General features: G+C 43.8%; 1 protein-coding gene across 6 annotated transcripts in view; it reads right to left on the reverse strand.

Moving 5' to 3' along the window:
- MSRB3 (methionine sulfoxide reductase B3) overlaps nucleotides 1-27,062 on the reverse strand; it is a 254,166-nt gene that overhangs the window by 222,172 nt on the left and 4,932 nt on the right. For 2 of the 6 annotated variants that reach the window (XM_030216943.1, XM_030216942.1), the window contains exons 2-3: nucleotides 16,361-16,540; nucleotides 14,829-14,952 (exon numbers count right to left, since the gene is read on the reverse strand). In XM_030216943.1, coding sequence (XP_030072803.1) covers nucleotides 14,829-14,952; nucleotides 16,361-16,402 — 166 coding nt within the window. In that variant the 5' untranslated portion in view covers nucleotides 16,403-16,540. Of the gene's footprint in view, nucleotides 1-14,828; nucleotides 14,953-16,360; nucleotides 16,541-26,951; nucleotides 26,968-27,062 lie in introns of those variants that run through there. The other 4 variants (XM_030216946.1, XM_030216947.1, XM_030216945.1 and 1 more) reach the window with 4 other exon arrangements.

The following is a 27,062-nucleotide window of genomic DNA, read 5'->3' on the forward strand; positions in this document are numbered from 1 at the left end:
GGTGACGTCCACGGCAGCCCCTCCAATCGGAAACTTCACTAGCAAAAGCCTTTGCTAGTCCTCGCGCGGCCGTCTTCCCGCCCGAACCGGCTCGTGTTCGTCAGTCCCGTATGTAGCAAGACAAAGACAAGGGAAGACACAACTCCAAAGGGGAGGCGGACGGGTTTGTGAGAACAATCAGCCTGCTGTCCTCGGAGAATACCTTCTACAGGTATGTAGCATTCGCTTTCTCCGAGGACAAGCAGGCTGCTTGTTCTCACTGATGGGGTATCCCTAGCCCCCAGGCTCACTCAAAACAACAACCATGGTCAATTGGGCCTCGCAACGGCGAGGACATAACTGAGATTGACCTAAAAAATTTACCAACTAACTGAGAGTGTAGCCTGGAACAGAACAAACAGGGCCCTCGGGGGGTGGAGTTGGATCCTAAAGCCCAAACAGGTTCTGAAGAACTGACTGCCCGAACCGACTGTCGCGTCGGGTATCCTGCTGCAGGCAGTAATGAGATGTGAATGTGTGGACAGATGACCACGTCGCAGCTTTGCAAATTTCTTCAATAGAGGCTGACTTCAAGTGGGCTACCGACGCTGCCATGGCTCTAACATTATGAGCCGTGACATGACCCTCAAGAGTCAGCCCAGCCTGGGCGTAAGTGAAGGAAATGCAATCTGCTAGCCAATTGGATATGGTGCGTTTCCCCACAGCCACTCCCCTCCTATTGGGATCAAAAGAAACAAACAATTGGGCAGACTGTCTGTTGGGCTGTGTCCGCTCCAGATAGAAGGCCAATGCTCTCTTGCAGTCCAATGTGTGCAGCTGACGTTCAGCAGGGCAGGAATGAGGACGGGGAAAGAATGTTGGCAAGACAATTGACTGGTTCAGATGGAACTCCGACACAACCTTTGGCAAGAACTTAGGGTGAGTGCGGAGGACTACTCTGTTGTGATGAAATTTGGTGTAAGGGGCCTGGGCTACCAGGGCCTGAAGCTCACTGACTCTACGAGCTGAAGTAACTGCCACCAAGAAAATGACCTTCCAGGTCAAGTACTTCAGATGGCAGGAATTCAGTGGCTCAAAAGGAGGTTTCATCAGCTGGGTGAGAACGACATTGAGATCCCATGACACTGTAGGAGGCTTGACAGGGGGCTTTGACAAAAGCAAACCTCTCATGAAGCGAACAACTAAAGGCTGTCCTGAGATCGGCTTACCTTCCACACGGTAATGGTATGCACTGATTGCACTAAGGTGAACTCTTACAGAGTTGGTCTTGAGACCAGACTCAGACAAATGCAGAAGGTATTCAAGCAGGGTCTGTGTAGGACAAGAGCGAGGATCTAGGGCCTTGCTGTCACACCAGACGGCAAACCTCCTCCATAGAAAGAAGTAACTCCTCTTAGTGGAATCTTTCCTGGAAGCAAGCAAGATGCGGGAGACACCCTCTGACAGACCCAAAGAGGCAAAGTCTACGCTCTCAACATCCAGGCCGTGAGAGCCAGGGACCGGAGGTTGGGATGCAGAAGTGCCCCTTCGTCCTGTGTGATGAGGGTCAGAAAAGACTCCAATCTCCACGGTTCTTCGGAGGACAACTCCAGAAGAAGAGGGAACCAGATCTGACGCGGCCAAAAGGGAGCAATCAGAATCATGGTGCCTCGGTCTTGCTTGAGTTTCAACAAAGTCTTCCCCACCAGAGGTATGGGAGGATAAGCATACAGCAGACCTTCCCCCCAGTCCAGGAGGAAGGCATCCGATGCCAGTCTGCCGTGGGCCTGAAGCCTGGAACAGAACTGAGGGACTTTGTGGTTGGCTCGAGATGCGAAGAGGTCTACCAAGGGGGTGCCCCACACCTGGAAGATCTGTCGCAGTACACGGGAATTGAGCGACCACTCGTGAGGTTGCATAATCCTGCTCAACCTGTCGGCCAGACTGTTGTTTACGCCTGCCAGATATGTGGCTTGGAGCACCATGCCGTGACGGCGAGCCCAGAGCCACATGCTGACGGCTTCCTGACACAGGGGGCGAGATCCGGTGCCCCCCTGCTTGTTGACGTAGTACATGGCAACCTGGTTGTCTGTCTGAATTTGGACAATTTGGTGGGACAGCCGATCTCTGAAAGCCTTCAGAGCGTTCCAGATCGCTCGCAACTCCAGAAGATTGATCTGCAGATCGCGTTCCTGGAGGGACCAGCTTCCTTGGGTGTGAAGCCCATCGACATGAGCTCCCCATCCCAGGAGAGACGCATCCGTGGTCAGCACTTTTTGTGGCTGAGGAATTTGGAAAGGACGTCCCAGAGTCAAATTGGACCAAATCGTCCACCAATACAGGGATTTGAGAAAACTCGTGGACAGGTGGATCACGTCTTCTAGATCCCCAGCAGCCTGAAACCACTGGGAAGCTAGGGTCCATTGAGCAGATCTCATGTGAAGGCGGGCCATGGGAGTCACATGGACTGTGGAGGCCATGTGGCCCAGCAATCTCAACATCTGCCGAGCTGTGATCTGCTGGGACGCTCGCACCCGCGAGACGAGGGACAACAAGTTGTTGGCTCTCGCCTCTGGGAGATAGGCGCGAGCCGTCCGAGAATCCAGCAGAGCTCCTATGAATTCGAGTTTCTGCACTGGGAGAAGATGGGACTTTGGATAATTTATCACAAACCCCAGTAGCTCCAGGAGGCGAATAGTCATCTGCATGGACTGCAGGGCTCCTGCCTCGGATGTGTTCTTCACCAGCCAATCGTCGAGATATGGGAACACGTGCACCCCCAGCCTGCGAAGTGCCGCTGCTACTACAGCCAAGCACTTTGTGAACACCCTGGGCGCAGAGGCGAGCCCAAAGGGTAGCACACAGTACTGGAAGTGACGTGTGCCCAGCTGAAATCGCAGATACTGCCTGTGAGCTGGCAGTATCGAGATGTGTGTGTAGGCATCCTTTAAGTCCAGAGAGCATAGCCAATCGTTTTCCTGAATCATGGGAAGAAGGGTGCCCAGGGAAAGCATCCTGAACTTTTCTTTGACCAGATATTTGTTCAGGGCCCTTAGGTCTAGGATGGGACGCATCCCCCCTGTTTTCTTTTCCACAAGGAAGTACCTGGAATAGAATCCCAGCCCTTTTTGCCCGGATGGCACGGGCTCGACCGCATTGGCGCTGAGAAGGGCGGAGAGTTCCTCTGCAAGTACCTGCTTGTGCTGGAAGCTGTAAGACTGAGCTCCCGGTGGACAATTTGGAGGTTTTGAGGCCAAATTGAGGGTGTATCCTTGCCGGACTATTTGCAGAACCCACTGATCGGAGGTTATGAGAGGCCACCTTTGGTGAAAAGCTTTCAACCTCCCTCCGACTGGCAGGTCTCCCGGCACTGACACTTGGATGTCGGCTATGCTCTGCTGGAGCCAGTCAAAAGCTCGTCCCTTGCTTTTGCTGGGGAGCCGAGGGGCCTTGCTGAGGCGCACGCTGCTGACGAGAGCGCGCGCGCTGGGGCTTAGCCTGGGCCGCAGGCTGTCGAGAAGGAGGATTGTACCTACGCTTGCCAGAAGAGTAGGGAACAGTCTTCCTTCCCCCAAAAAATCTTCTACCTGTAGAGGTAGAGGCTGAAGGCTGCCGGCGGGAGAACTTGTAGAATGCGGTGTCCCGCTGGTGGAGCTGCTCTACCACCTGTTCGACTTTCTCTCCAAAAATATTATCCGCACGGCAAGGCGAGTCCGCAATCCACTGCTGGATTCTATTCTCCAGGTCGGAGGCACGCAGCCATGAGAGCCTGCGCATCACCACACCTTGAGCATCGGCCCTGGACGCAACATCAAAGGTGTCATACACCCCTCTGGCCAGGAATTTTCTGCACGCCTTCAGCTGCCTGACCACCTCCTGAAAAGGCTTGGCTTGCTCAGGGGGAAGAGCATCAACCAAGCCCGCCAACTGCCGCACATTGTTCCGCATGTGTATGCTCGTGTAGAGCTGGTAGGACTGAATTTTGGCCACGAGCATAGAGGAATGGTAGGCCTTCCTCCCAAAGGAGTCTAAGGTTCTAGAGTCTTTGCCCGGGGGCGCCGAAGCATGCTCTCTAGAACTCTTAGCCTTCTTTAGGTGCAGATCCACAACTCCAGAGTCATGAGGCAACTGAGTGCGCATCAGCTCTGGGTCCCCATGGATCCGGTACTGGGACTCGATCTTCTTGGGAATGTGGGGATTAGTTAGAGGCTTGGTCCAGTTCGCCAGCAATGTCTTTTTTAGGACATGGTGCATGGGTACAGTGGACGCTTCCTTAGGTGGAGAAGGATAGTCCAGGAGCTCAAACATTTCATCCCTGGGCTCGTCCTCCACAACCACCGGGAAGGGGATGGCCGTAGACATCTCCCGGACAAAGGAAGCAAAAGACAGATTCTCGGGAGGAGAAAGCTGTCTCTCAGGAGAGGGAGTGGGATCGGAAGGAAGACCTTCAGACTCCTCGTCAGAGAAATATCTGGGGTCTTCTTCCTCTTCCCATGAGGCCTCACCCTCGGTGTCAGACACAAGTTCACGGACCTGTGTCTGCAACCTCGCCCGACTCGACTCTGTGGAGCCACGTCCACGATGGGGGCGTCGAGAGGTAGACTCCCTCGCCCGCATCGGCGAAGTTCCCTCTGCTGACGTAGTCGGGGAGCCTTCCTGGGAGGCGGCGGCAGCCGGTACCGCGGAGACCTCACCTCGGGCGATGGGCCAGCCGGCGCCACGCTCGACGGTACCGGTGGCGCAAGCACCGCCGGTACCGGAGGGTTAGGGCGCAACAGCTCTCCCAGAATCTCTGGGAGAACGGCCCGGAGGCTCTCGTTCAGAGCGGCTACAGAGAAAGGCATGGAGGTCGATGCAGGCGTCGACGTCAGAACCTGTTCCGGGTGTGGAGGCTGTTCCGGGCTGTCCAGAGTGGAGCGCATCGACACCTCCTGAACAGAGGGTGAGCGGTCCTCTCGGTGCCGATGCCTGCTGGGTGCCGACTCCCTCGGCGACCCAGAGCTCTCGGTGCCGACACGGGAAGGGGACCGATGACGATGCTTCTTCGACTTCTTGGAACGAAGCATGTCACCGGAGCTTCCCGGCACCGACGAGGAGGACGTAGAATCCAGTCGTCGCTTCCTCGGGGCCGAGGCCGAAGGAGGTCGGTCTCGGGGGGGCTGTACCGCAGGAGCCCTCAGGGTAGGGGGAGACCCACCCGAAGGCTCACCTCCACCAGCAGGGGAATGGACAGCCCTCACCCTGCACTCCAGACGAAGCACCACTGTCCGACGACATCAGCAGACGAGGTCCCGGTACCACCGACGTTGATGCAGCTGTCCGATGTCTCGGCGCCGATGCAGAGGGTCGATGCCTCGATGCACTCGATGCACTGGCGGCCGAGGATGAAGCTCTGGACGCTGAAGACGTCGATGCACTCGATACCCCCGGTGCCGATGCCGACGAAGAGCCCGAGAACAAAACGTTCCACTGGGCCAATCTCGCTACCTGAGTCCACTTTTGCAAAAGGGAACACAGACTACAGGCCTGCGGGCGGTGCCCAGCCCCCAAGCACTGAAGACACGACGCGTGCCTGTCAGTGAGCGAGATGACCCGGGCGCACTGGGTGCACTTCTTGAAGCCGCTGGGAGACTTCGATGTCATGGGCGGAAAAATCACGCCGGCGAGATCAAAAGTCGAAATGGCGGAAAAGGCACCGAAAAAACAAGGGGAAGAAAACTTCGACCCGAGGCCTAAAAGCGGCCTACCCCGACGACGAAAGAAAACTTACCGGGGCGAAAAAGCTGAAAATAGCGGAGGGAAAAAAGACCACAGAGTCTTTTTCCACACAGAATGGTTTTTTTTTTTTTTTTTTAAACAACACGACGAACGCGCGATGTCGACTTTGCGGGGCCCGACACGGCGAAAACACGACCGTACCGAGCGCGGACAAAAGAAGACTGACGAACACGAGCCGGTTCGGGCGGGAAGACGGCCGCGCATGCGCGGTGCGCATGGATGCGCGAGGACTAGCAAAGGCTTTTGCTAGTGAAGTTTCCGATTGGAGGGGCTGCCGTGGACGTCACCCATCAGTGAGAACAAGCAACCTGCTTGTCCTCGGAGAATGTGCGTTTTCTTCCTTGAGGAAAGGTGAGTAGCCACATTTCAGGAGGCAGAAAGGCTTTGGAATATTGTTCTTAGATCTATATACGATTCCTTCAAAGGCTGAAATCTTAACTTAAGAAAGGAATTATGTGCCTTAGATCTTAAGTCAGTTTAGTACTACCAATAAATAAAGGATTTAAAAACAAATTGGCAACTTTCAAGCCTTCTGGAACATCAAGGTCAAAATCCCATGTTATTACTAATTATGGGGACCAGTTTACTAAAGTGAAGTAGGTTTTTGTGTAACATGATATAAGTTTAAGTGTCAGAGTTATTAATTGTGCTGAATCAGATACCAATATAAAAATACAGCTTTGAGATCAGCTAGCCTGGATTTCATCTCCCCCTCCCTTTTTCCTGGGAAACTTTTGACAGCCAAAGCTTGGCTAGGTAGTTAACACCTCTAGGACTCTTAACAAAAGAACTATTCAAACACAAACAAGAGGCTACTTCAAACAGTGTTTTTAAATTTACTCCCTTCCTTTGATCAAAAGGCCTTCCTGAGGGTGAACAAAGGATCAAAAGGCAACCAGTAGACACAAGGAGACAGAAAACCTGTGGAGGTGGGAATCCACACACCTATTGACAAAAGGAAAGTATAATGTGTATCTGCCACAGAGATTCAGACAGGAAGCCTTTTCGCTTCAATAGACTATGAGGCATATGCACTAAAGCTTAATGAGCCTTTAATGACCCTCCAATGCATCAAAGGGCTTTTACCGAGGAAGCTAGCAGCTAACGAAAACGGAATGGAGATGAGCAATTAGTGTAAAAACCCCATTGAAATGAGATGCACTAACCTTTTCCGATTGCCTTTACGCAGGAAAAAGGCAGGAAATCTAACGAGAGGTCTGTACCTCTCGTTAGGGCTGTCAGCTACAAGTTAAAAAGTGAAATGCATTTACAAAAATAACTAGGGGGGCGAAAACGCACGTCAGGGGCATCCTTTATTGACGCCCCAGGTCGCTGCTGCTCCCCTCTCCCTCAGCACCAAAAAAAAAAAAAAAAAATCAGGAGGGGGCAAAGGCGCTCGTGAGGAGCGTCCTGTATGGCCGTCCTTGCCCCCCCCCGCCCGAGGTCGCCGTTCCCCCCCCCCGCACGAAAAAACTCAAATTTTAGCAGCCCCAGCCCTGGGCCGGCCCTCCTCCCTTCCTGTGTCTTCTCTCACACTAGCTCCGCCTCCCGCCATGCTCCAGTCCCCCTTTAGTCGTGGCTGCCGCTCCCCCCCCTCCAACGACCCCCCCTTTGCCTTACTGGCCCGTGCAGCGCCTCTCACCTCTGCTGCACGGGCAAGAACAGCTGATCGGCGAGTCAGGCAGCCTCCTCAGACGTCCCTTCTTTCTTCCTGGGCCCGCCCTCCTCTGACGTAGGTAAACTACGTAGTTTACCTACATCAGAGGAGGGCGGGCCCAGGAAGAAAGTAGGGACGTCTGAGGCCTTCTGACTCGCCGATCAGCTGTTCTTGCCTGTGCAGCAGAGGTGAGGCGCTGCACGGGCCGGTAAGGCAAAGGGGGGGGGGGGGCGTTGGAGGGGGGGAGCAGCAGCCATGACCAAAGGGGGGGCGGGGCACGGGACCGGAGCATGGCGGGAAGCAGAGCTAGTGTGGGAGAAGACACAGGAAGGGAGGAGGGCCGGCCCGGGGCTGTGGCTGCTAAAATTTGAGTTTTTTCGTGCGGTGGGGGGGGGGGGGGGGGGGGGGAACGGCGACCTCAGGCGGGGGGGGGGAGGGGGGCAAGGATGGCCATACAGGACGCTCCTCACGAGCGCTTTTGCCCCCCCCCTTTTTTTATTTTTGTTTTGATTTGGGAGCCATGTGTTTGTGTTTTGGCTGTTAGTGGCATGCGCAGAGCAGCTAACATAACGATTGGCTGCTCTGCGCATGCTTTAGGGGCCGATTACCGACGTGTATTGTGATTCTTTGATACATTGTACTTTTCAATACCGATCCGAGCATGTGTGACTTGTTGTTTTGGTGCATTCTTCGTTTTTTAAAAATCATTAGGGACTTTAACGATTTAGATTTTTTAACGTTTGCTTGATGCATCTGCCTCTATTTGTCAGCAAAATCCAGCCAGGAAGTCTTATGATGTCATAAGACATGAGACCAGATACCACAATGCTTTGCAACTACTCAGGGTCGAGTGCAAACCAGGAAGCAAATGCACACAGGACATGCACTCATATTTCCCTGCAAACAGACTGTATAAAAAGCCTGGAAAAGCCCAGCTCTTGCGCTTGGGAATCTTCTTCTTGGGATCTGCTGCTCTGGGGACCTACAGCTCTACCCTTCTCTCCTGTGACCATGTGCTCATCACTCAGCTTTGTAACAAAGACTTTTCTGTAAGTTAATAATTCATATTTAAACCGGCTACCTTACTTTAAGCACAGATTCTCTGCAAGACTCTTACCTCTCGCTGCAATTGTGTAAATAAACTCCTTTTGAAGCTAAATATATGGTCTGTTTTTTACATATGTTCTTAAACCTGGTAATGCAGGTTAATGTAATCCAATAAATATACTTAATTCCTTTTATTCATTGCAATTGTGGATCGTGTTGCCTTAAAGGATGGAGAATTATTCAATATATATCTTAAAAGTTATAAATATTAGCTAGTGCTCAGGAAGCAATTCCCCCAAGATAAATTAAATCTTGTTACATTTTAAATTAATTCTTGCTACATTTGCACATAACTTTTGAAGTTAAGGTGCAGTAAGATGCAGTAAGTGCAAAGCCTGTACAGTAAATGCAAGGGATATGCCATGCGTCTGCCTTGCATTTTCCGCACAGGGCAATCGCTTACTGTACAAGCACTACCTATTTAAGCCTGCCAAAAATCTTTCGGAGAGATAAGCTTGAAGCCATTTAAGCATATTTGGGCTAATACCAAAGTTCTGAGGCCTAGATAATAAACTGGATATAAATCAGAATCAAAAGCTGTAGCATCATTAAAGAAAGCCACAGAGAATATATGTTCCACCCCCCCCCCCCAAACTCTAGCAACCAAGAATGAACTCCCTCATTCTATAACTTGGTGCCAAGTGCACGCATGTGTTATGATAATAGTTATGTACATCAGAAGGTTACATGCTTAAGTTCTAGGCGCTATTCAATAACATACACACCAAACTTACTTAGCATATAACTGCAAGGGTTGTATACATGTGGGTGGCGCATGGGCATGTCACAAAGCAATGTGTGCAACTCATAGAATGCTATCAGTTGCGGGTATTGAATGGTACACCAATTTTCACCAGCCACTGACCTGTCATAAGTGGGTATGTCTAAATTTCATCACACCAATGTAGCTTTGTGCTAGTATTCTACAACAGCTTAGGTGTGTCCTCAAGCCATTATAAAATCTGCGTTAAGATCACCCTGTTGTAGTGCCTACATCTGTGCACCGTATTATAGAATTGCCCCTAAGAGGGGATGTCAGTAGGATTTCCATTCTAGACCCAGAATGGAAGTCAAATTGATAATCATCCAAACATTTATACCGATCAATAAAGTTTTGCAGTTGCTCAAGTACAGTGTTTCAATAACCTTCAAGAATATCAATAAAACTCCACAAATGAAGGGAGAAAATAAAAATATATAAGAAAATAAGTAAACCAATATAAAAAAAATATAAATATGATCTTTAAAATAAGTTGGTACAAAATAACACTCAAAATGGCCATCCTTAGGCTGCATCAAGGTTAGACAACTGAGAATAGAAAAATATACTTTGATCAAATGCTTCACTTATCCAGTTCAAAACATCTTAAGAAACTAATTTACATACTTATAATAGAAAACAACAGTCTTACAGAACCCCACCACTATGTAAAACTCCTCCTTTTTAAAAAAAATTTTGTGAAATCTTTTTCAGAAAAATATTTTATACTTTGGGCAATACCATTCTTCCCCTAATTATCCTAGAAAAATTTGTCATATGGAAAAAGGACAATGGAGAAACTATTTTATCAACTTTAGGTCTAATGATCTTTAACATGAGATAATTTCTATCAGAAAATTTAGCATACATATCTTTCTAATATATGTTTTTGGATATCCTCTCTCAATAAATCTGTGCATTATCTCTCTGGATGTATCTTTTTTATGCCAGTTTAGAAAATAAATAGTCAATATAAATTGTGGTGGGTTTCTATAGGACTGCTATATTGTTTTATGATTCTTATTTAAAATGTATTGAACTGAATAAATAAAGTACTAATCAGTATATATTTTTCTCACTTTCAGTTTTCTATCCCTGATGCAGCCTAAAAGGGAGAAACATGCCCATGTTTTATTTTATACTAATTTATATCAAAGATCACATTTATACTGTTTATGTTGGAACACATCATTTTAAAAAATATATTTTTTATATATTTCTTCTTTTGTTAGTGGAACCTTAAGCTAATCCTGCACCCTGTTATGAGTGATGTGCCTCTTGTTTTTCCGACCTGTTAAATAACATTCACCAGGAAGAGTAAACTCAAAATCGAGTGGTAATGACACAAAATTTGAGGGTCCACAGACAATTTCTTTCTTTTCAGAAATGGATGATCTGAATCTTCTTTTAGTAGTGTAGGCAATTAACATTGGCTTGAAGAGATGTTTCTCAAATTGACATAATCTAATGTAAAACTTGGCTTTTTATCGCAGGAGTCACTAACTTATGGTAACAGTACCCAAGTTAGTGAAACCACAGTACTAGAATAATGCCATGTGTGACAAACCTTGCAAGTTGTATTATTCTGCTCTCCAGGAACATTTCTTAAAGGGGCTGGCATGGGAACAGTTTAAATGGCTCCCCCCCCACCCAATATATATGGAAGCCTGACCTCTAACAGTAGTATTGTGCACTTACTGCTAGAGTTTGTAGCTGTCGTTTTGAATCTGGCACCAGCATGTGAAGGAGTGACTGGGGATCATTCCTGCCCAACCTACCCTATTCTAGGCTATCAGTGATCCATAGGGTCCTACAGGGGGTTGGGAGAAAGCCACTTCAATTTGTTCCCTCACTGGCCCCTTTAAAATGCCACTCAACAGCAGTGGACCACATGTTAGCAGCCCCATGCTCCCGGATAGGAAAAATAATGCTAGCTTTGAGCTATACAGTCTGTGCCCTGAAGAGGGCAGGTACAAATCACGGTAGGGTATACACAAAAAGTAGCACATATGAGTTTATCTTGTTGGCCAGACTGGATGGACCATGCAGGTCTTTTTCTGCCGTCATCTACTATGTTACATTATGTTTGAAGGCCTAACACAACTTGAGAATTTCGTCACAAGCTGCATTATTAGATTTACATAACACTGAGGTGTTTTGTATGCATTTCCATTCTTTGAAACTCATTATTAGGTAGCCTACGGTATAATGCACACTGTTGCTGCTTAATTCACGTTAAGGGGCAACTATTCTGCATATTGTTCTAACACACCCTAATTATTATTTCCTGAAATCAAAATAATGGTGATAAGAACATTTCAAACAGCATAGTATCTAGGGCTGTACTAAATATTCAAATCTGATTTGGCTCCAAATATTGCCACGAATACATTTGTATTCGGCCAAATAGTGATTTAAATTTGAATAAGAATCGGGGGCTCTACTGTGCTAAATCCTACTGAAAAACACTTGATCTCTGATTTATGTTAAACCTCAATGCCCATTATTCGTATTCGGCCGAATAGTAAAATATGCTATTTGGTACAGCTCTAATAGTATCAAAGTAATACTGGTATTATTTCATATTTAAATAACATGAATACACAGCTGAGCTATCCAAGAAGCGCAACTAAACATTGAGTATTATAATGATGGCAGTAGGTGAAACTGCCAGAAAGGAACAATCCTGCTGTGAAATGTCATGTGCAGCACCCACACTATTAAAAGCTGGAAAAAGGTATAGGTAGTTTATAAACATTCCTTTGTTGCTATCTGTTTACTGAAATTTTCATATAACAAACTTACAAAACAACTAACAAAGCATACAGATTTGTCATATAAACAAAACAGTCTAGAAAACTACATGGCAAATATGGCAGTCCAGCTAACCCCATTTATATTTTAAAATATCTTTAGTAATGGATTTAGTAGCTACAAGTTCTTCATATGTTCACATTAAGCACACTATGTTTTACCATTCCATAATATGCAATTGAGAGGCATCTTTACAGTGTCTTACTATAAGTTGTAGGGCAATAGAAATGAGGAGATCAAAATATATACATGCAATTGGACGAGAGGCCCTTGTTTAATCCAATGGACCTCCAAATGAATGCTCTAAAGGAAATAGAATGGCAAAATGGTGGCAAGCCTCTGCCATATCTCCTGCCAGAAGGACTGAATCATGGGAAAATCACACAGCAAACGCAACTACTGATATAGCCTGAGTACAATTCGAGCAGCAGTTACCAGCCTGTGGATTGCTATACATCTGTTTTAGTGGCATCAAAACTGCATGATAATGTAGGAAAAAGAAATACTGTGTCATAGTTGCAGAAAGGGTCACCCTTGGGGCCCTTAACCAAAACTCATGCCAGGACTTCTCTCCTAAGGTACCCTAGTTCCCTTCCCATACTCACACACCTTCCTATAATCCTAACAGATTATAAAAACTGGACACAACATGAGGAAGGGAAGTTAGGTTTTTTTTTATGTCTCCTCTAGCAGTCATTCATCTGACAACTCTCAGGAAAGGGCCATTTTAACGGCATACTACAACAGACACTATGCATAGGCTTGTGTAAGTGGGAGAGCAAACTCCTACAGTAATAGATAGCATTATTAAAAAGTGAGGTGATGGAGGCTGTTAGAGCTAAAAGACCATCCTTCAGAAATGGAAGAAGGATCGGACTGAAGATAATACAAAACAGAATAAGGACTAGTAAGTCAAATGAAAAGCGCTGATAAGGAAGGCAAAGAGAGACTTTGAAAAGAAAATTGCCTTGGAGGCAAAACACATAGTAAAAATGTTTTAAGTATATTAGAAGAAAGAAGACAGTAAAAGAATCAGTTGGGCACTCAGGGAGGATAAGGCCTTAACGGAGAGATTAAATGAATTATTTGCACTGGTCTTTACTGAGGAAGATGTGCGAGAGATACCCATGCCAGTAATGGTATTTAACGGTGATGAGTTGGAAGAGCTGACATAAATCTCTGAAAAGCCTGAAGATGAAATAGGGCAGTTTGAAAAACTAAAGGAAATCACCTGGGTCAGATGGTATACTTTCCAGAGTACTGATAGAACTAAAAAAAAATGAACTTGCAGAACTATTATTAATAATATGTAATTTACCTTTAAAAACAAGCATGGTTTCAAAAAGATTGGAGAGTGGCCAATGTAATGCCAATTATTAAAAAGGGTTTCAGAGGCGACTTGGGGAAATTATAGACCAATGAGACTGATGTCAGCGCCAAGCAAAAAGGTGGAGACTATTATAAATAACAAAACTACTGAACATATACATAGGCATGGATTAATGGGACAAGCCCAACATGGATTTAGCCAAGAGAAATCTTACCTCACCAATCTGCTACATTTCTTTGAAGGGGTGAATAAATGGCCCAGTGCAAGAAGAGTAGACAGAGCTGGAAGCTGTACTCAGCTGCCGGCACTTGCAAACCCCGTAATGCCTGCCAACTGGCACGCCCAGCCACAGTGCAGGTGCGCGTGGGTCTGCCTTGTTACGCAGGCCTGCCTCCGCTCGGGGCTACGGCGTCTTACCATTCCCTGGCTTTCTTTGTGTTCACTACAGAGGGAATCTCCAATTAGAGCAGGGTTTCCCTGTTCCCTACCCCCCCACACACACATAGCTTTATTCCTTGACAAAGGGAATAAAGATAGCCAGTTTATATTAAAAAGGATTTTTTTAAGCCTGGGAGATGCAGGCTGAGCCCAAGGGTTGGGGGGGGAACCTAACAGGGTGCACGGGGAATGAGGAACGGGGACCTGTACCCCTCTGGCAGGGCACAACAGGACCGAGCCAAATTCTCACACAGTGGCACTAAAAAGTGCAACTGTGGACTGCAGAGTTGTGTGTTCAACCAGGTATTATCAGAGACTGGAGCCCAGGGAGTGGCCAATACTCTCCAGAGTACATGAAAAAAAGAAATAACATTGAAATAATTGAAGTAACTATCCATCTCAAGGCATACATTGTCTTGGGATATACACATTTTTCTATGAAGAGAAAGCTAACAAAGGAAGATATTTCAGGGATTCAAACATACAGAACAAGTTTTAAAACGATTAAACATTTTAGTCGTATTATATTCTAGCTTATATGCTGAAAGATTCTGAGCAGATTCCTGTTGAAAAGTTTTGGCTTAAAATATGAATTTAAGTAACCATAATTGTAGAAAAATGTCATTATATATGACATACACTTACATAATATATCTGGATAGAAAATTAAATGATGTTATTGGTTCTTTAAAATCTGAGAAAATAACTGCATTCAAATTAAAAGACTGACATAACCATTTTTCAGTTTTCTCTGAGACACCTAGGAAACAGATTAAATTTATGTAAAACCATATTGAGCCTACAAATAGGTGGGAAAATGTGGGATATAAATGTAACAAATAAAATAAAATAAATTTAGCAAGCTTTCAAAGCATATCATTTCCTGGAGCAGACACACCCATTTCAAACAAACAAAAAAAAAAGTGCCCTCAAAGGAATGACAGAACAAGCAGCACCCATTCAACCTGAGGGAAGCCCACAGGCTCGCAATGCTACTGGCTGGTTCTTTGTCACCAAATGGAGTAGGTTGAATGCTGACATCACTGTGATATCCTCACCAAAACGAGAGGAAAAGAACAGGGACAAGAGCTGGGAGAGAAAAAAAAAGATGAACATTAAACCACCACATATGTTACACATATATAAAGTAAAACAGATGATTATGGTTCTTTTAAGTAGGGTTAACAAAATAGTGAATGTACTGGTTTCTGTTAAAGACTAAAGTCAGTCTTATTTACACTGGGGTAAACATAGAATATTACATCCAATATTACACTACATGTTGCAACATAAATTCCAAACCAGAGCAGTGAAAACATACTGCACAGAAAAATATGATTAAGCAGCTAATGTACGAAACAGGAAAGGGGTACAGAACTCCCATACAGGAACAGGAACAGCTTGCAAAGGATGCAAAATTTATATTTAAGCCTCTATTCTGCAGAGTTCCTAAGCCAAATAACTAATATGCTTATTAAAATAGTTGATATACCGCCAGAAAAAGAACATAGCAGTGTACCCGCTACCTTTCAAATAACAGAGGGCATAATGATCAAAAGCGTATTTCACTGTTTAAGCAATCTCACAAAAATGACCATGGTTATGCATACAAGAACTATTTCTGTGTACGATTTTACACAATTAACAAAAATAAATTACCAGTATCAAACCTGTTAAAAAAAGTGTTATGGATGTCATTGACACTCAAAAGTCATAAAGGCTGCACCAATGGTTCCCACCTGTCCTAGGGGAAATCCCCGTTAGTCTTTTGAGCAGGGACTGTCTTTTCTGCATGCTAAATTGTGAAGTGCTGCGTATGACTGGTAGCGCTATAGAAATGATTTGTAGTAGTAGTAGTAGTAGTTAGTCTTTCAGGATGTCTGAAATTAATATTCATGATATAGATCTGCATGCACCTCTATTGCATGCTAATTTCTCTCACGCATAATCATTGTGGATATTCTGAAAACCAACTGGCTGAAGGCTCTCTAAGACAGATTTGGAAACCATTTGGCTACAGAATTCACAAAGCCAAGCAATGCATTCCAATCGATTAGAATTTATTCTGTCCATTTCCTGAAGCAGATTCTGCTGGTGAGCTTGTCAGACCTACTAGAGAAAACGCAAACACTGTATTACCAGACAACTCTGGAATATATCTGTATGAAATCTGCTTATTAATACGCTTGAACTCTGACTTCTCCAAAATAAATGCATCACAAAACAAAACTAAAACATTGCTAAGTTATAAGATGGAAGCAAAGACAGATGAGTATCACAATGCCTGAAAGAACCATTAAACATAAACAAACATGTCATGTTCATGAGTGACTACAGAACTAGTTAAAACAAGGGAAGAAAAGGACATTCTCCTGAAACAGACTTCTGACCAGAAAAAAATCAAAGGTTTCCATACAAACAATACAAATAAAACTGGATTTTTCTTCAAGTAGCCTTCACTGTGACAAATAAAGTATACAGTGAAAAAGTAATTTACCAAGCATAGTTGCAGTCTTATAATGCTCTCGCAGTTGAACATAAAATGTCTTCCTATTCTCTTTCATCAACTGCAGTACCAAGCAGCCTGTGCGTGTACCGATCGCAGCCATCTGGCTTATGTCAAAGCATGAAAGTCAGGCAGCTACAGTGCAACAGGACAAAAGGCAGTGATGTCACTCTGCAGGTCATGCAAAAAACAAAGATATATTCTACAGTTAAAATGTGGGTGCTCCAAAAGCAGGGGCCTCCAACACACTTTCCCTAGGCAATTTATAGTTCATACAGTTTTACTAATACATAAGTGACACAGCTCCATCTAGCACTTAATCCACACCAAACTGTCTTCATAAGGGAGTTAAAAGAAAAAAGATAAATCGGAGATCTAACGTTAGTTAAATCTGAACATTACTCTCACAACTTAGTTAAAACATGTACTAATGTTCTTTCGCAATCTGCCAAACAGACTTCAATAGCTTCAATTAAGTCATGTATAGAAGAAACAAAAATGGATGTCCATTCACTGCAAGATCTAGAAGAGATTTTTTTAAAACAGTGATAATATTTAGCATATGCTAAAGTAATGCAAAGTTCTATTAATGTTTGCAGAATACAATTAGTGAAAGCTGACAAGAGGCTAGAAAACGGAAAGGTACTTGAAATCCATTAAACCAGACTTACTTACAGTCCTAAATAAACTGACTGTTTAACAGCAATTCAAGAATGAGTAAAACAACAACAAACTACTCGAACCCAAGTAAAACTAAGCTCCTGTGGGTCTCTTAACACAAGCGGTCACACGCTAGACATGAAAATCCCTTTTGGGAGCTGTAAACTCCCCCTTAAATCATAGGTCAGGAACAATGGGGTATAGCTAGACTTAACACTTAAGCTGCTCACTCAAACCAAGCAGCCTTCATTATTTTGCTCTGTGCTTTGGAAACTTAAAAGATTGGTGTTTAAAGGAGGAATTGTAGGTTATTGATAGGCAGAATTAAAAAGAAAAAGAAAAAGAAAACTTTATCAATTTATCTCTATACCCTTTTCTCCCTAGTTTTAAAACTTGAACTTTGTACCATAGTATTAACAAATAGCCTCTAACAGGCTCAGCAGGACCTAGTTCAGTCTTCATTCCCACCCACCCCTAGCACAACTTTTCATTTATAGTCATTATTCTAATAAGGATAACAAAAGGAGTGTTTTCATTAGAGTTGAAATTACATTTTCATTAGTTTTAATTACATTTAATCAGTTTCTGGGAAGCAAACACTAAATAAATTACACATTATACCATATAATCTTAATCTTTATATTCATCTAATATTCCTAGTACCTTAAGATGTTTTAATTAAACTACTCTCTAATATTAAGATGCAGACAGCAGTACAGCAGCAAGAGGGGTGCTATCCAGTCTTTTGCACTGAGTGTTACATGTATGATTATCTCCCAGTCGGTGAGAGGTTATATGTGTGTGCTTGATGCAACGAGCTCCTAACTCTCAGAGAACGAGTCCGTTCTCTTGAGGCTAGAGTAGCAGACTTGGTGGAGCTGAGGGAGACAGAGAGGTACATAGAGGAGGCCAATAGGGACGTTGTAGAGAAGTCCCACCTCCAGTCTGGCAGCCCCTGTGCTGCCTTGGAGGAGAGAGGCCTTCTAAATGGAGAGCATCACCCTGGTGAAGTTAGAAATAATCCTGTAGCCAAGACCAGCCCACCAGGGAAAGCAATATCCTCTTGTACTGAGGAGGTGTCTCTAGGAGCTTCTGCCCAGGAGGGAAGCGTTAGGACGGCTGTTGTAGTTGATGATTTTATTATTAGGCATGTAGATAGCTGGGTGTCTGGTGGACGTGAGAATCACCTCGTCACTTGCCTGCCTGCTGCGAAGGTAGTGGACCTCACGTATCACCTAGATAGGACTTTAGATAGTGCTGAGGAAGAGGCGGCTGTCTTGGTACATGTAGGTACCATCGACACAGGAAAATGTGGGAGGGAGGTTCTGTAAGTCAAATTTAGGCACTTAGGTAGAAAGCTCAAATCCAGATCCTCCAGGGTAGCATTTTCAGAAATGCACCCCGTTCCATGCATAGGGCCCAAGAGACAGGCAGAGCTCCGGAGTCTCAATGCGTGGATGAGACGATGGTGCAGGGAGGAGGGTTTTAGATTTGTTAGGAACTGGGCAACATTCTGGGGAAAGGGGTGCCTATTCCGAAAGGATGGGCTCCATATTAACCAGGGTGGGACCAGGCTGCTGGCATTGGCATTTAAAAAGGAGATAGAGCAGCTTTTAAACTAGAAACCGGGGGAGGGCCGACAGTCGCTTAAAAGTGCATGGTTCGGAATAAGGTATCTTTCAAAGATATCACCAAAACAGGGAAGATAAGATATCCTGATAGTGAGGTTGCAAAAGACACCACAGTAGATCAGGTGTCCTTAAATAAAAATAAAAAAAACAGACAAAAGATTGCAAATTAATACTGTCAAGTACTGAGCATGAAGTAAACAGGAACAACAAACATAGTCTGAAATGTCTATATGCGAATGCCAAGAACCTAAGAAATAAGATGGGAGAGTTAGAATATATTGCACTAAATAAAAAAATTAGATATAATAGACCTGGTGGAAGGAGGATAACCAGTGGGACACTGTCATACTGGGGTACAAATTATATCGTAGTGATAGGGTGGATCGAATTGGTGGAGTGGTAGCATTGTATATTAATGCCAGTCTTGAATGAAACAGATTGAAAATTCTGCAGGAAACAAAACACTTCTTGGAATCACTATGGATTGAAATTCCATGTGTAAAGGGGAAAAGGATAATGATAGGAGTGTACTACCGTCCGCCTGGCCAGGATGAACAGACAGGTGCAGAAAAGTTAAAGGAAATTAGGGATGCAAACAAACTGGGCAACACAATAATAATGGGTGATTTCAATTACCCCGATATTGAATGGGTAAATGTAACATCAGGGCACGCTAGGGAGGTAAAATTCCTTGATGAAATCAAGGACTGCTTTATGGAGTAGCTGGTACAGGAGCAGACGACAGAAGGAAAAATTCTAGACCTAGTCCATAGTGGAGCGCATGATCTGGTACGGGAAGTAATGGTGCTGGGGCCGCTTGATAACAATGATCATATGATCGGATTTGATATTAGCTTTGAAGTAAGTATACACAGGAAATCAAATACATTAGCGTTTAACTTTAAAAAAGGAGACTATGATAAAATGAGAAGACCAATGGAAAAAAAAAAACTTAAGAGGAGCGGCTGCGAGGGCCAAATATTTACATCAGGCATGGATGCTGTTCAAAAACACCATTCCTGGAAGCCCAGGCCAAATATATTCCACGTATTAAAAAATGAGGACGGAAGACCAAACGACAGCCGGAATGGTTAAAAAGTGAGGTGAAGGAAGCTATTACAGCTAAAAGAAAATCTTTCAGAAAATGGAATGAACCAACTGAAAATAATAAGAAACAGCATAAGGAATGTCAAGTCAAATGCAAAGCTCTGATAATTTTTATTTTTTTTTATTTTTTGTTACATTTGTACCCCGCGCTTTCCCACTCATGGCAGGCTCAATGCGGCAGACAATGGAGGGTTAAGTGACTTGCCCAGAGTCACAAGGAGCTGCCTGTGCCGGGAATCGAACTCCCCAGGACCAAAGTCCACCACCCTAACCACTAGGCCACACACCACCCTATGGTGGAAGGCTAAGAGGGACTTTGAAAAAAAGATTGCATTGGAGGCTAAACACATAGTAAAAAAATGTTTTGGCATATTATAAGCAGGAAGCCGGCAAAAGAATCGGTTGGACCACTAGATGATCAAGGAGTAAAAGGGGCGATCAGGGAAGACAAAGCCGTAGCGGAGAGATTAAATGAATTCTTTGCTTCGGTCTTCACAGAGGAAGATTTGGGTGGGATACCGGTGCCAGAAATGGTATTCAAAGCTGACGAGTCGGAGAAACTTAATGAATTCTCTGTAAACCTGGACGATGTAATGGGGAAGTTCTACAAACTGAAGAATAGCAAATCTCCTGGACCGGATGGTATTCATCCCAGAGTACTGATAGAACTGAAAAATTAACTTGCAAAATTATTGTTAGTAATATGTAATTTATCCTTAAAATCGAGCGTGGTACCGGAAGAATGGAGGGTGGTCAATGTAATGCCGATTATTTAAAAAGGTTCCAGAGGAGATCCAGGAAATTATAGACCGGTGAGTCTGACGTTGGTGCCGGGCAAAATGGTAGAGACCATTATAAAGAACAAAATTACAGAGCATATTCAAAAGCATGGATTAATGAGATGTGGAAGGGCATAATCGAAAGGGACGTCCAAGTTTTGATGAGGACGTCCTAGCAAAACGTCCCAATGCATGGGCGGGGAAACCCATATTATCGAAACAAGATGGACGACCATCTTTCGTTTCAATAATAAGGTCAGGGACATCCAAATCTTGAAATTTTGGTCGTCCTTAGAGATGGTCGTCCCTAGACTTGGTCGTTTCTGATTTTCGGCGATAATGGAAACCAAGGACGTTTATCTCAGAAACGACCAAATGCAAGTCATTTGGTCGTGGGAGGAGCCAGCATTTGTAGTGCACTGGTCCCCCTGTGCCAGGACATGAACCAGGCACCCTAGGGGGCAAATGCAGTGGACTTCAGAAATTGCTCCCAGGAACATAGCTCCCTTACCTTGTGTGCTGAGCCCCCCAAAACCCAATACCCACAACTGTACACCACAACCATAGCCTTTACAGGTGAAGGGGGGCACCTAGATGTGTGTACAGTGGGTTTTGGAGGGTTCGCTGTTTCTTCCACAAACCTAACAGGAAGTGGGGGTATGGGCCTGGGTCTGCCTGTCAGAAGTACACTGCACCCACTAAAAATGCTCCAGGGACCTGCATACTGCTGTCATGGACCTGAGTATGACATCTGAGGCTGGCACAGAGGCTGGTAAAAAAATATTTTGAAAGATATTTTTTGAGGATGGGAGGGGGGTAAGTGACCACTAGGGGAATAACAGCAGGTCATCCCCAATTCCCTCATTTGGTCATCTGGTCATTTCGGGCACCTTTTTGTGCCTTGGTCGTGAGAAAAACATGACCAGGTAAAGTCGTCCAAGTGCTCGTCAGGGACATCCTTTTTTTTATTTTTTATTAAGGGTCGAGTACATCCTAGTGTTAGGCAAGCCCAAGTCCCGCCTTCGCTATGCCTCCGATACGCCCCCTTGAACTTTGGCAGTTGGGGACGTCCAAAATCGGCTTTCAATTATACCGATTTGGACGACCTTGTGAAAAGGACGCATATCTTCCAATTTATGTCGAAAAATGGGCATCCTTCTCTTTCGAAAATGAGCCCAAAAGTCAACATGGATTTACTGAAGGGAAATCTTGCCTCACCAATCTACTACATTTCTTTGAAGGGGTAAATAAACATGTGGATAAAGGTGAGCCGGTTGATATTGTGTATCTGGATTTTCAGAAGGCGCTTGACAAAGTACCTCATGAAAGACTCCAGAAGAAATTGGAAAGTCATGGGATAGAAGGTAGTGTTCTATTGCGGATTAAAAACTGGTTAAAGGATAGAAAACAGAGAGTAGGATTAAATGGTTGGTATTCTCAATGGAGAAGGGTAGATGGAGGGGTTCTGCTGGGATCTGTGTTGGGAGCACTGCTTTTTAACAAATTTATAAATGATCTAGATATGGGATAAAGGGGATGGGATGACTTCCCTATGAGGAAAGGCTAAAGCGGCTGGGGTTTTCAGCTTGGAGAAAAGACGGCTGAGGGGAGATATGATAGAGGTCTATAGAATAATGAGTGGAGTGGAATGGGTAGATTTAAAGCGTCTGTTTACGCTTTCCAAAAATACTAGGACTAGGGGGCATGCAATGAAGCTACAAAGTAATAAAATTAAAACGAATCAGAGAAAAGTTTTCTTCTCTCAACGTGTAATTAAACTCTGGAATTCGTTGCCAGAAAATGTGGTAAAAGTGGTTAGCTTAGCAGAGTTTTAAAAAGGGCTGGACGGCTTCCTAAAAGAAAAGTCCATAGACCATTATTAAATTGGACTTGGGGAAAATATTTCTGGGATAAGCAGCATAAAATGTTTTGTACTTTTTTGTACTTTTTTGTACTTTTTTGTGACCTGGATTGGCCTCTGGACCTTTGGTCTGTCCCAGTATGGCAATACTTATGTACTTATGACAGAAGTGTACTACCGTCCACCTGGCCAGGATGAAGAGACAGATGTAGAAATATTATCAGAAATTAGGGAGGCTAACAAACTGAGAAACACAATAAAAATGGATTATTTCAATTACCCCTATATTGACTGGATAAATGTAACATCAGTGCATGCTAGAGAGGTGAAATTCCTTGATGGAATCAAGGACTGCTTTATGGAGCAGCTGGTTCAGGAGCCAAAAAGAAGAGGAATAATTCTAGACCTAGTCCTTAGTGGAGCGAGTAATCTGGTGAAGGAGGTAATGGTGCCGGGGCCTCCTGATAACAGTGATCATAACATGATCAGTAAGTACACACAGGAAATCCAATACGTTAGCATTTAACTTTCAAAAAGGAGACTACAATAAAATGAGAACGGTGAAAAAAAAATTAAGAGGAGCATCTGCAAAGGTCAAAAATTTACATCAGGCATAGATGCTGTTCAAAAATACCATCCTGGAAGCCCAGGTCAAATATATTCCGTGCATTAAAAAAGGAGGAAGGAAGCCCAAACGACAGCTGGCATGGTTAAAAAGTGAGGTAAAGGAAGCTATTAGAGCTAAAAGAAAATTCTTCAGAAAATTGAATATGGATATGACTGAAAATAATAGGAAACTGCATAAAGAATGGCAAGTCAAATGCAAAGTGCTGATAAGGAAGGCAAAGAGAGACTTCAAAAGCAAGAAGCCTGGAAAAGAATCAGCTGAACCGCCAGATGACCGAGGAGTAAAAGGGACACTCGGGGAAGGCAAAGCCATAGCGGAGAGAATAAATGAATCCTTTGCTTCGGTCTTCACCGAGAAAGATGTGGGAGAGATATTGGTTGCTGACAAGTCAGAGAAACTGAATCAAATCTCTATAAACCTGGAAGATGTAATGGGGCAATTTGACAAATTGAAGAGTAGCAAATCGCCAGGACCAGATGGTATACATCCCAGAGTATTGATAGAATTGAAAAATGAGCTTGCAGGACTATTGTTAGTAATATGTAATTTATCTTTAAAATCAAGTATAGTACTGGAAGATTGGAGGGTTGGCCAATGTAACGCCAATCTTTAAAAAGGGGTCCAGAGGTGATCCGGGAAATTACAGACCGGTGAGCCTGATGTCGGTGCCAAGCAAAATGGTAGAGATTATTACAAAGAACAAAATGACAGAGCATATTCAAAAGCATGGCTTAATGACACAAAGCCAACATGGATTTAGTGAAGGGAAATCTTGCATCACCAATCTACTACATTTCTTTGAAGGGGTGAACAAACACGTGGATAAAGGTGAGCAGGTCGATATTGTGTATCTGGATTTTCAAAAGGCGTTTGACAAAGTACCTCATGAAAGACTCCAGAAGAAATTGGAAAGTCATGGGATAGAAGGTAGTGTTCTATTGCGGATTAAAAACTGGTTAAAGGATAGAAAACAGAGAGTAGGATTAAATGGTTGGTATTCTCAATGGAGAAGGGTAGATGGAGGGGTTCTGCTGGGATCTGTGTTGGGAGCACTGCTTTTTAACAAATTTATAAATGATCTAGATATGGGAACAACTAGTGAGGTAATTAAATTTGCTGACGACACAAAGTTATTCAAAGTCGTTAAATCGTGGGAGGATTGTGAAAAATTACAAGAGGACCTTACAAGACTGGGTGTCTAAATGGCAGTTGACATTTAATGTGAGCAAGTACAAAGTGATGCATGTGGGAAAGAGGAACCCGAACTATTGCTACGTGATGCAAGGTTTTGCATTAGGAGTCACCCACCAAGAAAAGGATACAAGACTCATCGTTGACGATACTTTGAAACCCTCTGCTCAGTGTGCTGCTGCGGCGGCACAGAAAGCAAATAGGATGTTAGGTATTATTAGGAAAGGAATGGAAAATAAAAACAAGGATGTTATAATGCCTTTGTATTGCTCCATGGTGGTTCTACAGGCTTGCCTAGATCATACTAACAATTGGCTGTCATCAAAGAAACTTCTACTTAATCCTTCTAAGACAATACCATCCTGGATAACTGGGTGCTCGCTACATCTTTCACTTAGCCCTCATTTGAAGGGAAATTCTGTAGTTTTAGTAGACTCAGCTAGGTGCCTCAGAGTTCATCTCGATTATATGCTTGACTTTGAAATGCAGATATCCTCAGTAGTTAGGTCAAGGTTTTTTTGCACTTCATCGTATGAGATCAATTTGTCCTGTTACAGATAGCACAGCCTGTGCAGCACTTCTTTATTCTCTGGTTACATCACACCTTGACTATTGTAACATTGCATATTCAGGGATCACCTCATCTCTTCTCAAACAGCTTCAATCTGTTCAGAATACCTCAGTATGTCTCCTCTCACATGCACCTAATTATGACCATGTCACTCCACTTTTGACTGTGGCTACTAGTGCTTTTCAGAATTCAACATAAAATTCTCAGGTTGACCCCAAAAGATCCTATATTTATTTATTTATTTCACAAACTTGAAATACCACAGAGGGTTAAATGGCGTTTTTCTCAATGGAGGAGGACAAATAGTGGAGTGTCACAGGGATCTGTACTGGAACAGGTGCTATTTAACATATTTATAAATGATCTGGAAATTGGCACAACAAGTGGTGATTAAATTTGCAGATAAAATTAAACTATTCAAAATTGTCAAGCACCTGGTGTGAGACGGCGGCCAAAAAAGCAAACAGGATGCTAGGAATTATTCTGAGAGGGATGCAAAATAAGACTGTGATTACTATAATGTGTCTGTATCACTCTATTGTGCAACCTCACCTTGAGTATTGCATTCAATTCTGGTCACCGTATCTCTAGATTTCTTAATCCATGGAAGGATATTGCCTCCTATCCAATGACTCCTTAATTTTCTCAGGAGTCTCTCAAGAGGTAGTTTGTCAAAAGCTTTCTGAAAATCTAGACACACTACATCAACCGGCTTACCTTTATCAACATGTTTATTCATACCTTCAAAGAAATAAAGTAAATTGGTGAGGCAAGACTTCCCTTGGATGAACCCATGCTAACTCTGTCCTATTAAACCATGTTTGTCTGTGTTCTGTAATTTTATTCTTAGTGTCCACTATTTTGCCCGGCACTGACCGGTCTGTAATTTCCTGGATCATCCCAGAATCCTTTGTAAAAATCGGTGTCCCATTGGCCACCCTCCAGTCTTCAGGTACTACAGACGAGTTTAACAACAGGTTACAGATCACTGGCAGCATATCAGCAATTTCATGTTTGAGTTCTTTCAATATCCAGGCGTGTATACCATCCAGTCCATGTGATTTATCACTCTTTAACTTGTCAATTTGGTTTAGTACATCTTCCAAGTTCACTGAGATTTCTTTCAGTTCTTCAGAATCATCACCCCTGAAAACCATTTCCAGTATAGGTAAATCTCTTACATCTTCTTCCGTAAAGACCGAAGCAAAGAATTCATTCAATTTCTCCACTACGGCCATGTCCTCCCTGAGTGCTCCTTTTGCTCCTTCCTGATCTAACAGTCCCCCAGATTTCCTTGTAGGTTTCCTGCTGAAATATGTGAAAAAAATTGTCATGAGTTTTCCTCTCCACGGCAAGTTTTTCTTCATGTTCTCTTTTAGCCTTCTTATCAATGTTTTGCATCTGGCTTGACAGTGCTTATGTTGCTTCTTATTAGGGGTGGGCACCGATTAAAAATTTTAATCATGATCAATCTCACAATTGGGACTTTTAATTGCGCAATTAAAAATACCATGCATTTTGGGCCACAAAATGTAATTCCAACAAAATGTAATACTGAAACTAAAGTGAAAAATCAATACTTTAATGGTTTTGTAACAAACTTTCAAGTGTCATATGCCTTTACAAAATGTAATCAATGTTTCAAAGCATGGGCAAACACATGTGCTCAGCTTTCAGCCTTGTTCTCAAATAGTAGCAACACCCTCCCCCCCCCAATATAACAAAGACTGGAGGTCCCTCGAGGTGACTGATGAGAGAGAGATATGTATTACATGAATACATTTTTTGGAATTTATGGCTAGAAGTGAAGTTGATCACAGTTATCTGACAAACTTTAATCATCTGCCATCGATACAGTCTATCTCTAGGCAAATTAATATGATCTTATACACTGCCTAAACTTAAGCTTTTAGAACAAACCAAATGTGCCCTGAGAACAATGCAACAGTTTTGTACCTGTATACCCATACTAGAATAGTTTGTTCTGCATTAGAAGACGCATGCTGAGCAGTGCATGGTAAATCCCCTTAATCGCTTCCCTCCTCCTAGCAGCTACCCAGATCAAACCATACTAGCTGAAAAATGAACGCATTCAAATCAAATTGTGTTTGTAAGGGGGAGATGAAAAAGATTTAAAATTAAAATGCCCCTTACCTCAGAGAACAAGCTACAGTCCGGAGAATGGGCACAGCGTCTGCACGCTTTCTCTCTTCCCTGTAATGTTGCTGATGACCCAGAAGCCTTGCTGGCAAACAGAGGAAGTTG

Source organism: Microcaecilia unicolor, chromosome 10, assembly GCF_901765095.1.
Source record: "Microcaecilia unicolor chromosome 10, aMicUni1.1, whole genome shotgun sequence".
Classification (NCBI taxonomy): domain Eukaryota; kingdom Metazoa; phylum Chordata; class Amphibia; order Gymnophiona; family Siphonopidae; genus Microcaecilia; species Microcaecilia unicolor.